General features: G+C 34.7%; 1 protein-coding gene across 9 annotated transcripts in view; it reads right to left on the bottom strand.

Annotated features, from left to right (window-relative positions):
* CDC27 (cell division cycle 27) overlaps nt 1-15,171 on the bottom strand; it is a 58,889-nt gene that overhangs the window by 30,769 nt on the left and 12,949 nt on the right. For all 9 annotated transcript variants that reach the window (XR_014298382.1, XM_082679972.1, XM_082679976.1 and 6 more), the window contains exons 3-6: nt 7,923-8,070; nt 6,247-6,372; nt 930-1,027; nt 13-167 (exon numbers count right to left, since the gene is read on the bottom strand). Coding sequence is in view for 8 of the 9 variants with exons in the window: in XM_082679972.1 (XP_082536098.1) it covers nt 13-167; nt 930-1,027; nt 6,247-6,372; nt 7,923-8,070 (527 nt within the window). In the remaining variant the exon portion in view is untranslated. The remainder of the gene's footprint in view (nt 1-12; nt 168-929; nt 1,028-6,246; nt 6,373-7,922; nt 8,071-15,171) is intronic.

Raw genomic sequence — 15,171 nt, 5'->3', positions numbered from 1 at the left:
TAATACACTTACAATTGTGTCCTGGGGTGTTTCTGTAAGAACTGTCTCAGGCTGTCTGTGAGATAAACTATGATTAGATACTAGTGTTGTGCAAGAGTTGGGCAGACAGCTGCTAAAGTTCTGTAAAGATGTTAATTTAAATGTTTGGTCAGGATCTGGCTTTTCACCTGTGAAGGGGAAAAAAAAAAGTTTGCCTCTGAGGAAACGAAGGTTAAATTTTTTTTTCAAGCATGCATAAATCAGTGGAAATAAGGCCTTATCCAAAGTTTTAAAGTTCTTCTGTTTCAGTGAATCAGATTCATCTCCCAAAAGCCCATCCATCAATTTATCGTAAAAGTTTACCCCTAAGATAAAGCTGTAAATTCAGGAAATAAACTAAACCACAATGACACTGACTTTAAATATAATAAATCACAGGAGAATGCAGATTTCTGTGTTTGTTTTAAAGCAGAAAGCAAATAGATCTCATTTTGCTCAAGGTAAGGAGTGAGGGTGAAGAGGTGAAACGCTGTAGAAATCATACTAAAGTTTTGAGCACTTCCATGTAAAGACACGACAATGTTTTAAAATGATCCTTTATGCATCCTGGAACATATATACTGAGACACTCTCCCCCCATATTATCCAGGTCTTATTTATAGAACAGTTTCTGCTCTGGGCATTCTTTTAATTTCTTTTCTTACCCAGAATGCTGTTTTGGCTAGTGTTATACTCACAATACAACTCATTCTAGAGGACACAAGAATGGACACATTATTCCTAAAACATATGATTCTACCTTATTTCTTGTTCTCAATTTTAAAAGCCCTTAGCTTTGAAAAATACTTTTCTTGTGGATAATTTGTATCACTCTCCAAAAATTAAGCAGGGGAAAAAAAAGAAGAAGAAGAAATGGAAGAACCCTCCCGTAGCCACCTCTACAAGCTTACCTATTTCACATAATGATTCAAAGGGGGACCAGAGGAAAGGATTTAAACTAAGGCTCTTTTGGTAACATTCTGATCCTTTGGCAAGCCGATCTGTCTTGCTGTAAAGACAAACAAATAGATTAGACAAGCTATAAAATCTAAAACATCTATTACAAAGAAACTATTGATATAGAAAATTAGGTAAATCTTATATAAGTTCTGAGAGTACTCTGCTAGATTCTTTCTTAAATTATCAATTTCTCCTTCTTACCATCCTCCAACCTCTATTATTTAGGGCAGTTCAAGTCAAAAGTCAGGTAAAAGCAAACAGAACATGAATTGAAAGGAATGTTAACAAAATAAACAAGCTATCATAGCCTTCTTAAATACTATATTGCTTTTAATTTCCTGTTGGATATTAGAATTACTGAGGAAATATGGAAAACACCCAAATATTTCAGTCTTATTGTTATTTTAAATATAAATCCCAGTGGTAATTTTGAAAGTGAATTAAATGTTTCAAATAAGAGCACATTTAAATGATCAGATTTTTTAACAAAGTAGAGGTGGCAGCTCTTAACTTAAAGGAAAATTCATGTTTCTTTCTAAATTGGGTATATAAAGGCTCACATTTAGAATATAAACAACATTCTTGGGACCCTATATACTTGAAACAATCTGGGAATTATCAGAACAGCATCGTTGCCTCCCTAGCTTTAATTTTATTTTATTTTAAATTAATTAATTAATTTATTTTATTTTATTTTTGGCTGCGCTGAGTCTTCATTGCTGTGCACGGGCTTCCTCTAGTTGCAGAGAGTGGGGCTACTCTTTGTTGTGGTGCACGGGCTTCTCCTTGCGGTGGCTTCTCTTGTTGTGGAGCACGGGCTCTAGGCATTCAAGCTTCAATAGTTGTGGCATGTGGGCTCAGTAGTTGTGGCTCACAGGCTCTGGGGCGCAGGCTCAGTAGTTGTGGCGCACGGGCTTAGTTGCTCTGCGGAATGTGGGATCTTCCTGGACCAGGGCTCGAACCTGTGTCCCCTGCATTGGCAGGCAGATTCTTAAGCACTGCGTCACCAGGGAAGCCCCTCCCTAGCTTTTAAATGGGGGAAGATGGGATTGAGGGTTAGTGAGACTTGTTGGAGCTTTCAGGTTAAAAAATACTATTCACCTGGTCTAAGGTTGAAATTCTTCATTATCTAATGGAAAAAAATTAAGATACAGCAATTTTTCCAAAACCCTAAGGTTTTATAAAGGACCAGATGGCATCTAACCAAGATTTTCAAAACAACCTTCAAATGAAACTATCAGTTAAAACATAATCTGTTTATGTGCTGTCAGTGTATCTCAGAGAACTGAAAAGAAGACCCCCTTGAGTAACTATATATTGGTGTGCCTTACTTTCAAATTTTGCAAGTGAATAGAAACTAGAATAAATGATGTAATAAAGACAAGAAAATACCACTAGTTGAAGACTATCTAGCTTCCCACATTTGCCTAATTTGACCCAATAAACACACAGACAAAGAAGGAAGCAGGAGCAGGAGGCAGGCTTTCAGAAAATGTAAGTTTTATCAGTCTATATCTAGGATTGCTTAGATGAAATTTCTTAAAGGAAAAATAGTTGTAACAAGAATAATATAATCATTTACCATGGATAGAGGGGTAACTTAAAAATAGGAAACAAAGCAAAGACATAAAAAGAGTATTTTTTGCAAGTGATAATTAGGAGTGGAAAGTGTCAAATCAATGCTCAGGAACTTTTAACATAAGGCCATGAAAAGAAAAGTACAGCGAAATCTCAATGTTTGACCTAAACTAACTCATGTTATATAGCCCCATCATTGCTTATATAACTAATTATCGTTTGTCTATTTCTTTATCTTTTTTTTTTTAAAGATTTTTTTTTTGATGTGGACCATTTTTAAAGTCCTTATTGAATTTGTTACAATACTGCTCCTGTTTTTGTTTTGGCTTTTTGGCCAGGAGGAATGTGAGATCTCAGCTCCCTGACCAGGGATTGAACCTGCACTCCCTGCACTGGACAGCGAAGTCTTAACAAACGGACCACCAGGGGAGTCCCCAATTTATTTATCTTTCATGTGTGCTCTCTTGCAATTGATTATAAGCTTTCTGAGGACAGGAAATTAGATTTCTCATTTTTATATTACCTCTTTCCTGTTTACAATAGCCTCGCCCCCTTGCTTTGCTTGTACAATATATCATAAAATACTTTTACTAATAATTTTTAAAGTTGCATTGAGGAGAATATATGAATTACTTAAATGGCCAGAAAAGTGGTGGACGAACTGATGAAGCAAAGATAAAATAATCTATTCAAGGGCTTCCCTGGTGGCGCAGTGGTTGAGCGTCCGCTTGCCGATGCAAGGGACACGGGTTCGTGCCCCGGTCTCGGAAGATCCCACATGCCGCGGCGCGGCTCGGCCCGTGAGCCATGGCCGCTGAGCCTGCGCGTTCGGAGCCTGTGCTCCGCAACGGGAGAGGCCACAACAGTGAGAGGCCCGCATACCGCAAAAAAAAAAAAAAAAAAAAAAAAAAAAAAAAAAATAATCTATTCAAGAAAAAATATTATGAAAATGTAAGAGGTGATCATTTGTGATGAAAATCCTCTTCTCCAGTATTATGTAAATTATATTCTCTTTTTACATTAGCAAAAGGTAAATTTTCTTAAACCTTTGATAAGTTGGCAAGGCTGATTTTTATAATAAGCCATAATCTGATTAATAGACCATAAAATAAATGTAAAACAAAATGTCTGCTAAGAAGAGATTAGATATACACAGACATGCACACACATGGATAGATACTGGTATGTATAAATATTGGGTTGGCCAAAAAGTTCGTTTGGGATGTTACGGAAAAACCTGAACAAACTTTTTGGCCAACCCAATAACATAAAAGTTAACTGGTGAAGAAGTCAGATGTGGACTTACAATAACCAAATCTGGGAGACAGATCTCTGTTCAATAGAGAGATAAAAAGGGGGAAAGATTTAATAAAATTAAGCTGCCTGGAGTGCCCCAACTTTAGATGGATTTTTTTAAAAACTAAAACTCCGAAAGAAGTTTCCCAAAGAATTGGGGTTAAAAAAACTATTTAAATGGCACTGGGAAGAAATAGGTTAATCTAAGAACCAAACTTAGTATCAGCTGTGTCCTAAAGATGCACATTTCATGTGGTATTGTAGACAAAAAGACCAATGATTGTCTACATCAAAATACTGGAGATAAAAGATAACCTAACAAGCTGTAGCTTCAAAACAATAACACATGGGTTTCTAGATTATGGGGTGCAACTTTGGTCACAAGACAGGTGTATGATGACTGAAATGAAGCGCCAGTTTTTGAAGCAGGGTTGTGCCCCATTGGATACTTAATCTTTTAAACTTTATGATGAATAAAAATAACCCATCCTTATTTCTCTGAGGAAGGGGAAAAACCTTCCTTCTTCATGTTTAGGACTTGATAAAACTGCACCTTCAAAAACTTTTAAACAAGTGATCTTGTTTTAAAATAATTAGTAATATATATAGCATTTTTGTGATTTAACACCTTCCCTTACTTTGTTTTATTAAATAATGTTATATAAATGATATCATAGTGTATGTAAAATTTTGAAATTGGCTTTTTTCACTTGTCATAATGCCCTTGAAATCCAAGTTATTATGTTTATCAATCGTTTGTTCCTCTTTATTGCTGAGTAGTAGTTCATTGTATGGATGCAGTTTTTTTATTCATTCACCCACTGAATTTGAGTTGATTCTATTTTTGGGCTTTTACAAATAAATCTGCTATGAACATTCATGTACAAGTACCATTTTACATTCTCACCAGCAATGTATGAGAAATCCCATTGCTCTGCATCCCCATTAGCACTTGATATTGTCAGTACTTTTAATTTTAGCCATTTTAATAGGCATGTAATAGCTTCTAATGGTAGTTGCTTTTCCTTAATGGCTAATGATTTGGTACATCTTTTCATGTGCTTATTTACCATTCACATACCCTCTCTGGTGAAGTGTCCGTTCAAGATTTTGCCCATTTTCTAATTTTCTTATTATTGAGAAGTTAAAAGAAACAAAAACGACTCTTCTATCAAGTCTTTCCTAGTTACCATCTTACCTCTCTTCTCAACTGGGTAGAACTGATTATTCCCTCATTTGAACAGAATACTGCTCAAATTTTATCATAGCACTTAAATTGTGATGATAAAAATTTATAAACTTTTGTTTACTACTTCTTTCCTCCTACACTTTATTATAAACCTTTGGGGATGGAGAGGAGGACAGTGAGTTATTTATCTTTACATTCCTAGTGCCAAGTATGGTGTCTAGCCATAATAGGGGATGGATCTCAAAGTGTTTTGAACAAATGACAAGAATCATAGTTGCATGAACTAAATCCATTACTCCAAGTCCTTCTATTAAGATAAATGAAGATATTGGTATTATATATTTACTTACTCCTGTTCTCAAAAGAGTGGTGCCATCTGAAAATGAGCCCCAAATTTCAGCCAAATAATTTATTCTGTTCAAAAAGGTATTTTCAAGGTTTTTAAAAAAACTGCTATTCAAACTAGCCTCAATTTACCTTAGAACAGATGCTAACCTAATTCTTTAGATAAGCAATCCTCAATTATTTCTCCCACATGCAACAGATGACATTTACACATGAAATACCCTCCCATGGGCAGTTGAACAATTCCTGTTACCTAATTACTCCCCAACTCAGAGTATTTCAGAATAAAAATCAGTGAGAACAATATTACCATAGTGATAACTCTGAATTCATTCTCACTTGCTTTTAAGAGACTTAATTTAAAATAAATGTAAATAAATTTTAAGATTATTTGTAAAATCACTATCATTTCAGCTACCATCATAGGAAATTTGTCAAATTCATTATGACATACCAGATGGGAACTGCTATTCTTTATTACTGAAACATGACTTCATGCCTCTTTCTAAGGAGCAGTGGTGATATTTAATATCATAGAAAAAACTTCACTCTTCGCTTCTTTTTCCTCAGTAGGTCACATGAAGATATTCTCCTCACCCAAGGTAAAAAAAAACCCACATGCGCACTCAATTGTTAGGTAGTGCTGCTGTAGCTATTTATCATTAAAGCAAAGTGGACAGTCATAGACAGGATCAAAATCTCTACTGTTTTACAGGTTTAACAAGATCACGGAACTACAAGACTGTACTACTCAACCAAATGCTATTTGATAAACACAGATCAACATAGGTTTTTTTAAAACCACAAAGCATTCTAGTACTGGAAACAAATTTCTGGTAATTTGAATCATTCTTACTTACCAATATACATGTCCCAACAATGAAAGAGTAAAGCAAGCTGAATCACCAAACTCAGTAACAATATCATCATGGCTTTTCTGCTTATTAAACACTCCACCAGATAAGATCTGTTCCCCTTCTGCAAGCCTTTAAAACACAAATTTACACATTAAAAAAAAAAAAGTCAATATAAAAAGCAGTGTGTGTAAAGACATTCTTCATTACTAATGTACCTCTTACTATGGAGACAAAGTAAATCTTAAAATTTCAGTCTTACTTTTAAAAACAGAAACAGTTACCTTTATTCTCTGTACGTACAAATCTAGTCTGAGCAACATACACATTACTCACGTCAAAAGAAACGGAAGACCATTATACTGGGGGGAAAATATGAATGGTTCTTCATTAACAGATGTGGAGGTCCTTCTTAGTTCTATAATTCCTTGAAGTATGAATTTGCAAGCAGGTTAAACAAGACTAACATATTAATTAAAAACTGCATACTTAATGGCCTCAGTTATTTTTAGGTTTACAAATAAAACCTGAATAGCACTTTATCTCTATTTATCAATTATGTTTTCTTGATATAGAAAATTACAAATGTTCCCCAAAGGGAAAAGAAATTTGCCTGATTTCACTATGTATTTTTAGAATATCAGAGTTTGTAATGGTTTGTGTTTTAAAGTTTTTTCCAAATCATCATGTGGAAAACTCTCAAGTAAGCTTACATAGTATATCCTAAACATAAAACTTGATATCTAAAGTTCTGTTACTATCAGTGGGACTTTTTAAAAACTATAAATATTTATAAATGGGATAAGAATGTCTAATATAAGAACTGGCTTAAGAAACTGGTAAATTAAATAAGTAGATTTTAAAGAATTTAACATTAGAATCTTTGGAGTAGAAATAATTCAATAACAAATGTCTCAGAAATTTTGTATATATTTTAGCTAGCTTTAATTTAAAAGTCATCAATTAGACACTGGACAAATAAAACATTTAGCAGACTATGGAGACTTTATGAGGCTTATTTGTATTCTCTCACTGTAAATCTACAGACTAAATACAAAGGCTTTTACAATTATCTGTTTAGTCACCTTTACCATTATTCCATTTCTCACAGCACAGAAAACAGTTTGACAGAATACAACTAGCTAAATCTCTAGCTGCCTCCAGATTCAGAATATGGACAGCTGACTTGGTTGAACTGTACTGTGCAAAAGAAATGTTCTCCTGAATCTGCCTCCTTGCTTCAAAGGAGTAATGGTTCCCAAACAGAATGATCTTGAAAGGCAAATAATTACACAACTATCTAGACATAAGGGAGCATTAATCTCAGATGAACTGGTAAGTTAAGTTTTCAGGCTTATTCCAACTGGTCTAGCAATGAAAGCAAAGGAGAAGAAATAACACTTAGGATCATTTTAGAAAATGATTGGAATTAGTTATAACTTAGGTTTCTCCAGAGTTAAATTCTATTATTTATACCATAACAATGAAATCTCTCCATAACAAAATAATAATGCCATAAGCAGCAGTGTAAACATTTCAAAAGTTACTGAAATAGACAAACCTCTACTATCAAAAGAGGGGAGAAAGGGAGTCAGTCAGAGTTTAATCCATCAAAAGAATTTTATCCAGAATTCTACAGTGTAAGTAGAACAAAATTAGATAGAAAAGATTTAGAAACTTACTTGCTGAGATCAACACAACATTTTGCAAGCAGGTATTTACATTGCGGTGTAGTACAACTGTGTCCTTTCAAGAGTCTATATGCTTTATATGCCTTTCCTGAGCGGTAATAACAGGTTGCCAGTAAAAACAAGGCTTCTTCTGAGTGTACTAAGAACACACACACAAGAAAAATTGCCTATTATTCAGGATGTTGAATGGTAATCATTTTCACCTACCAATAGGTAAACAAGTTTAGCAACAACAACAAAAAATCAGCCATGTTATTTAATACAAAAAACAATTTATTAATTCAAATTTGAATTAAGGAGAAATACTTTTCTGACAGAAAAGTTAGTTCCCCAAGGAACCAAGGAAATAATATTCTGATAGAAAAGTTAGTTCCCCAAGGAACCAAGGAAATAATACAATGAAGACAATCGTAGTATTCTCTGTAAATCTTTAAGAAAAGCAAACACATGCACACAACTACCCTTAAATAGACTACCAGAAAAGCATCTTGTTTTTATGTAGTATTTTTCTAATAGACTCTTTGAGAGGACAGAAGTCAAATTTCATGAGAGGGAGACTCAGGGTTATAAACGTAATTATCAATCTGTATATTAAAAAAAGACCAGATTGGAACACAAACAAACACAAAAAACCAACCCACTTACTTCTAACACCAAATATACACTAGAGTATATTCAAGATAATTTAAGAAAAAGGAAAAAAATTTCTAAATTGTGAATATCCACACTATTTAAACACTCAATTGACAGACTTGACACCTGTCCAGTAACAATAATTAAACTGCTCTTTAATGGCAAGAGCAGAATTATTTATCAACCGCTTGCCTTTTCTTTACATTAGGAAATGCCTTAGTTAATGAAATGTGGCACTTTTCCCCTTACTCTCTTCCAAACTGACCATCACCTCACTTCTATCCTCACAACCTCACAACCAATCCAGATAAGAGGTTTTTTTTCTTTTTGGCCACGCCACGTGACATGTGGGGTCTTAGTTCCCCAATGGACCAGGGATCGAACCCATGCTCCCTGCAGTAGAAGCGCGGAGTCTTAACCACTGGAGGGCCAGGGAAGTCCCCAGATGAGAGTCTAGAAAGGTAACAATAAAGGGTATAGAAAGAAAGAGGGGAAAATCTGTTCTGTGCTTCTAAAAATGGGTTATGTAATAATATCAAGGCGCTGAGGGATCATCTAAGCCAGTGGTTCCTGAAGTGTGGTCCCTATACCAGCATCAGCATGACTTTGGAGCTTGTTAGAAATGGAAGTTCTTGGGCCCCATATCAGCTCAGACCCCTAAAATCAGTAATTCTGGGAGTGGGGACCAGTAATCTGTGCTGTAATAAACCCTTCAGGTGATTTTGATGCATGCTAAAGTTTGAGAATCACTGTTTTAAAGTACAGATAAACTTGCCACATCTTCCTGAAAAGTTAACTCAAAGATGTGGGATAAAAAAGTAATTTGAAATTTTCCTGTTATAAAGATTTTCCTTTTTCTTTTCTTTTCTTTCTTTCTTTCTTCTTTTTTTTGCTGTTGTTGTTGTATGTCATGTATGTGCAAGCAAAACCCAACAGAACCCTTCTTCTCTGGTCCATTTTATTTTTCATGAAACCCTAGTATAAAAAAGTGTACAATAAATGACATGTAGTAAATGATAAGAAATTTTAGCATATATGTGTTAATAGTATCTATAGTAGTATCTGTGATTCAGAAGCAAAAAAATGAATGAGGAGCTCTACTGCAGTGGGAACAAACTGTTAATTTCATTGAAATACAAGTGCTAATTCACATAAGTTAGAAAGTGTGATTTCTTATAGATTTTGCAAAGGCCTAGTTTCTTGTCATCTAAAAAAGTAAGCTTTTAAAAACTAGTTATACCAATAAACAATGGCTCCCAAAAACTAGTTCAACTTTCAGCTAAAAAAATGCTTTATCAAATGTTTGTTTACAAACACTTATGTTTAGGTCCATTTTTCACTGTAGTAAAATTTCCTAATACTGAAACTCCTCTTCTTACAAACAGTTTAGGCTTCAAATATAGGTTAGGTCATTTAATAAAAGCCCAAAATAATTAAGAGGAGCTTAAGCTTGCATCCTTCAGGGACATTTCCATCAAATGGGAAGATGAATTAGTCCCTCAGTGCTTTCACACACACAATATTTGGTATAAAGATACCAAATATTGTGTGTGTGATTTTAGTGTCATACTGCAACTACTTTTTTGAAGTGTGATGACTTAAAAACTATATGTTTAAGTGAGATTATAGATTGGAGGTTTAAACAAATCTTAAGCTTAATGAAACTATAAGATAGTGAAGTAAATCCAGAACAACTTGAAGGGTTGTAAAACACATGGAGAGACATGGGTGGTTTTTGAGGCTTCCCAGAAATAACTTGACAGCCCCAAACATAGCTAGTGAACCAGCAGTAAGTGGCTATAATAAATCTAAAAAAGGTAGAGTACTGACAAATAGATTTCATCTGGAACAGTAACGCCAACTGACTGACAGTGGCTGCCTCAAGTACTAAACTCAGAAAAATTTTAAGGTTGATCATGGCTTTGCCAGTAAGTGTGCAAAGATCAAAATACCAGGATCTGGAAATAGTTATAGATGTCTGCATGACATTTATTTGCCATCCTTTATTAACAGCCTTAATTAAAATATGTGATTGGGAATTATATGGTGCATAATATACAACTGGCCCTCTGTAGCTGCAGGTTCTGCACCTGGAGTTGGTTGAATCTGCAGATGCAGAACTCATGGGTGGTCCTGAGATGGCTGTGTTTTATAAACAGGAATAAAGTAAACACTGATTCCACAAAGTTACTCTTAAAGTAATACTGATAAATCAATCATGTACGAGTTAAATTAAGGTACATCCATGTGATTAAACACTCTACATCTGTCAAAAAAAAAACTGACAAAGATTTCCAGGATGCATTGTTAGGTGAAAAAACAAACAGAAAGTTATAGAACAATACTGAAAGTCCTCTTCTTACAAACAGGTTAGGCTTCAAATATAGGTTAGGTCATTTAATATGAGCCCAAAATAATTAAGAGGAGCTTAAAGCCTGCATCCTTCACATACATTTCCATCAAATGGGAAGATGAATTAGTCCCTCAGTGCTTTTAAATCAGACAGACATCTCTTCTTCATGTTGGCTTATAATCTAAATGAGCAGCCTTTTCCAAAATGCACCAGTTTTGGTAACACTTAAAAAAGTCTGTTGAGGTGAGTGTTCTCTACCTAGCCTTGATAAACTCTACAAATACCACAGAGAACTCCTTAGAGGTTAGAGCACTCTGCTTGCCACCCTCTCAAAAACTCTGATGTTATAAGTATTCAAAGGGCATAAAACCTATGGAATCATCTATGATTTGTGATACACATTTCATCTTTTTTAAGATTTTTTTTGCTGTGGACCATTTTTTAAAGTCTTTATTGAATTTTGTTACAATATCACTTCCGTGGGTTTTTTTGGGTTTTTTTTAAATGTTTTGTTTTTTTGGCTGCAAGGCCAAAATGTGGGATCTTAACTCCCCCACCAGGGATCGAACCCACACCCCTTGCATTGGAAGGCAAAGTCTTAACCACTGGACCACCAGGGAAGTCCCTACACATTTCATCTTAATTATCTTTTAAGTTCTCACATCACCTACAGACAGTATAGCACATGGATTAGAGTAATGACCCTACAGCCAAACCGCTTGAGTTCGGATTTTCGCACTACCACTTATTAGCTATGTGACTTATTAGGGCAAGTTAACTTCTCTGACCCTCTGTTTTTTCATCTGTAAAATAAGGATATAGTGATACCTACTTCTAAGTACTTAGTGCTGTTAGAATTAAATGAGTTAATATATACGTACTTTGGATAGCACCTGACACATAGTAAGAGCTCTAGGTGCCATTATTAAATTATTATTATTGACTTTCTAAATTTGCAATACCTGAGTAGTCATCTGACATTCATGTGGGGTATATATACATGACACTGAGCCACAAACTCAAGTAATTCCGTTTTATCACTTTTTTTGCTGTTTCCAAATGCCTGGGCGCTGTACTTTACATATATGATTTGTTCCACCCTTCAGAGTCATTTCTGTTGTTGAACACTTCACCTACATATACAACTTCAGTATTTTAATACTATTCTTAATTTTTATTTTCTCTATATTTGTTCACCTCCTAAACTTCAGTACTAACTGGTTTTATACTTGTTGTATATGATGGGGGTTAATATTTTTTAATACTTTGAAAATATGCTTGGAGTAAATACACCACAGATAAGAGGGCTGGAGGAACTTTTAAAAGGCTCCTTAGCGTTTGAGGGGGAAATGACAATACATAAGGAGAAAGCAGACAGCCAGATTGTGCAGGGCTTTGCAAGCTATGTAAAGATTTAGGGATAAATTATTATAGCTATTATAGATCTCTAAAGCGTTTTGAGAAGGAAAGTAAAGAGAATGGGTTGATTTGGGAGGGGGAAAGGGAAGCGGCAGGAAAGAGTAAATATGGGAAGATCAGTTAGGAAGCTTTTCTAAGACATATTGGTGTCAGATTACAGTGGGAACATTATGAATCCAGTTTTGCATGAATTGAGTTTGATGTATGTGATGTTTGTGTGAAACCTCTAAGTTAATGCATTGAAATAGTTGAGTCTTGGATTTAAAAAGTTCGTTGGGAAGATGAGAGTCTTAATTCACTAACACCTAACGAAAATGAAAACTATGATGATTAAAAAAAAATAGCATTGGGAGTTCCCTGGTGGCCTAGTGGTCAGGATTCCAGGCTTTCATGGCCGTGGTCTGGGTTCAATCCCTGGCCAGGGAACTGAGATCCCGCAAGCTGCACGGCATGGCAAATGAACGAATAAGTGAATGAATGAATTGAATATATAAATAAATAAAGAGAATATTAAAACAAAAAAAGCATCATATTTTTCACCAGTAAGAATTTAATGATGACAGTAAAAGAGTAGGCCAATGGGCCAGATATCCTTTCTGTCCCCCCATATGACAAAGTGACTTGAATTTTTAGCAACAAGATAACATTTATCAAATTTTCCACAGGCAATGGCCTAAAAATGATACAATATGCCATATCTTTAGAAGTATTTGGAAAACTTCCCTCAATGATGACCTTAACATAACTGTGTAATTTTTTTTAAATGTTGCCATTTGCAGTCACATATTTCTGTGAGTTTGGGCTCTCAATATAATGGTTAAGACAGAGAAGAGAACCAGATGCTGAACCTTTTACTCTGATTCAGTTCTCTTCAACTAAGCCCAATTTATGGAGATCACTATACTCAATGCAATTTCTACATCTGGCCCATTAATCATTAAGACAGGTAGAAACCTGGTGAACAATGGTCTTAGTTCCTTCATTTCTAAAATGGTAATAGCAATGTCTATTTTATAGGATTGTTGAAGACTAAATAAGGAATTAATATTAAGTACTCAGAGTCCTACTACACAGTAAGAAATCAATAAATGGTAGAATTACTGTTATTATTATTGAGCTGGGATAGTATCTACTCCCATTGCACTTAAATTCTAAAATCTTCCCTCATAGAAATATAGTCAAACAGAGTAGTTAGGTTCTATATTGAGAGAAACTAACAATGAGCAACTTTCCAAGTGTTAAGCACTGTATCAGACACAGGTAGTAAGAGGATTAAACAGCTTTCTGTGGATTAATTTGGAATCCTGCCTCAATTCTATGGGAAAACCTGTTCATCTAAATTTGAAACCACTAATTTGCAATCTTTTGGAACCTAACTATAATAAACTAGAAACTGCCTACCCTTTAATAAACAAATTTAAAAAAAGAAAGAAGTATAAGTCAGCAAAAATGGGGGCTTGCCTAGGTATCAATGAAAATATATATAAATAGATTATCCACAATCAACCTTGCTTTTACATAATCGAGCAGAATAGGGCAATCTATTATATTACCTTCTTTCTAAGCCTCTCACTGTTCTAAATCTTTTCATTTGGACCTCAGACTTCTGCTCAACAGATCTTCCCTCACTTTCCTCACTGAACTCCTGTTCTCCCCTGAGGACCTGTCGGCACTCCCAAAGGGATGCTAATTCCCTCCTATCCCACAGTAAGGTTGGTTTCCTCCTTGCTTCTCACAACTTTTTCCAAGCATTACCCTTTGTCCTTCTGTGAAATTCCTTCCTCCTGAGATTCATACCTTCTCCTTATAACTCTCAGTTACTAAATTCAAGACATTCTGCTTCATTAACGAAAGAATTCTGCACCTCATTCACAGTCTTCCTCTCCTAAGTTATTCTCATATATCTCCCAATTCAACTTCATCTGGACTTCCAGTACCTCTCTAAAACCTCTTATTTACCAATCCCTTCCTGTGTTAACTTTCCTATGTAGTTTACATTTCCTGGTCCACATCTTGCCTGTATTCTTAATGTTCTTATCCCTTGTCCCTTTTTGACACATGCCTAGCAAACCCCTATCTACCTTCTATGCCTGCAGTTGGGTTACTAAGCACTTTATTTGAGTAAAACCATATAACTGAGCAGAAAGGTTCCACTACTAGTTCATGCAGACACACAAAAAAACTCACCTACAATCATAAAAAAAATTAAAAATTTTGGTAAGTAATCCAATGGGAGGTTACTCAAAAAGTGGGAAAACTGAGTTAAACACTGGAGTAAAAAGAAGGCAGCACTGTTCCTGGTTAAGAAGGCTTTAAGATAGTAACATGTCAGTACTTGCTAAATTAATTCATAGACTTATATAGGTCCGCACTGATCAAAATATTTGTGAAATTTCAAAGCAGTAGTAAAATACACATGAAAAAAATAAAGAATTAAAAAAAGGGTAAAGACTTCTTAGCAAAGAAAGAATTGGGAAAAAAATGATGGGAGATAGGCGTTATTAGATATTAAAAGACAATATAAAGTGTTAATAATAAAACAGTATGATACTGAATTAAAAACAGAAAATTAACTAACGAAAGAAAGGAGAGGTTCTGGGGACAGAGCAAAACATTTTTTAAAAATCTAATACATGAGAACCTGTTGTATAGCACAGGGAACTCCACTTCATTTTACAGCAGAAACTAACACAACATTGTAAAACAACTATACCTCAATAAAAAATAAATAAATAAAAATTTTAAAAATAAAATAAAAATTTAATATAAAACCAAGTAAGATACCATGTGGGGCAGGGGGGAAATTATTTAATAAATAACATGGACCAAACTAAG

The sequence above is a fragment of the Grampus griseus genome, assembly GCF_964374135.1.
Source record: "Grampus griseus genome assembly, chromosome: 20".
Lineage (NCBI taxonomy): Eukaryota > Metazoa > Chordata > Mammalia > Artiodactyla > Delphinidae > Grampus > Grampus griseus.
Note: the sequence above shows the minus strand (reverse complement) of the source record. Positions and strands in the feature narration are given on the sequence as shown.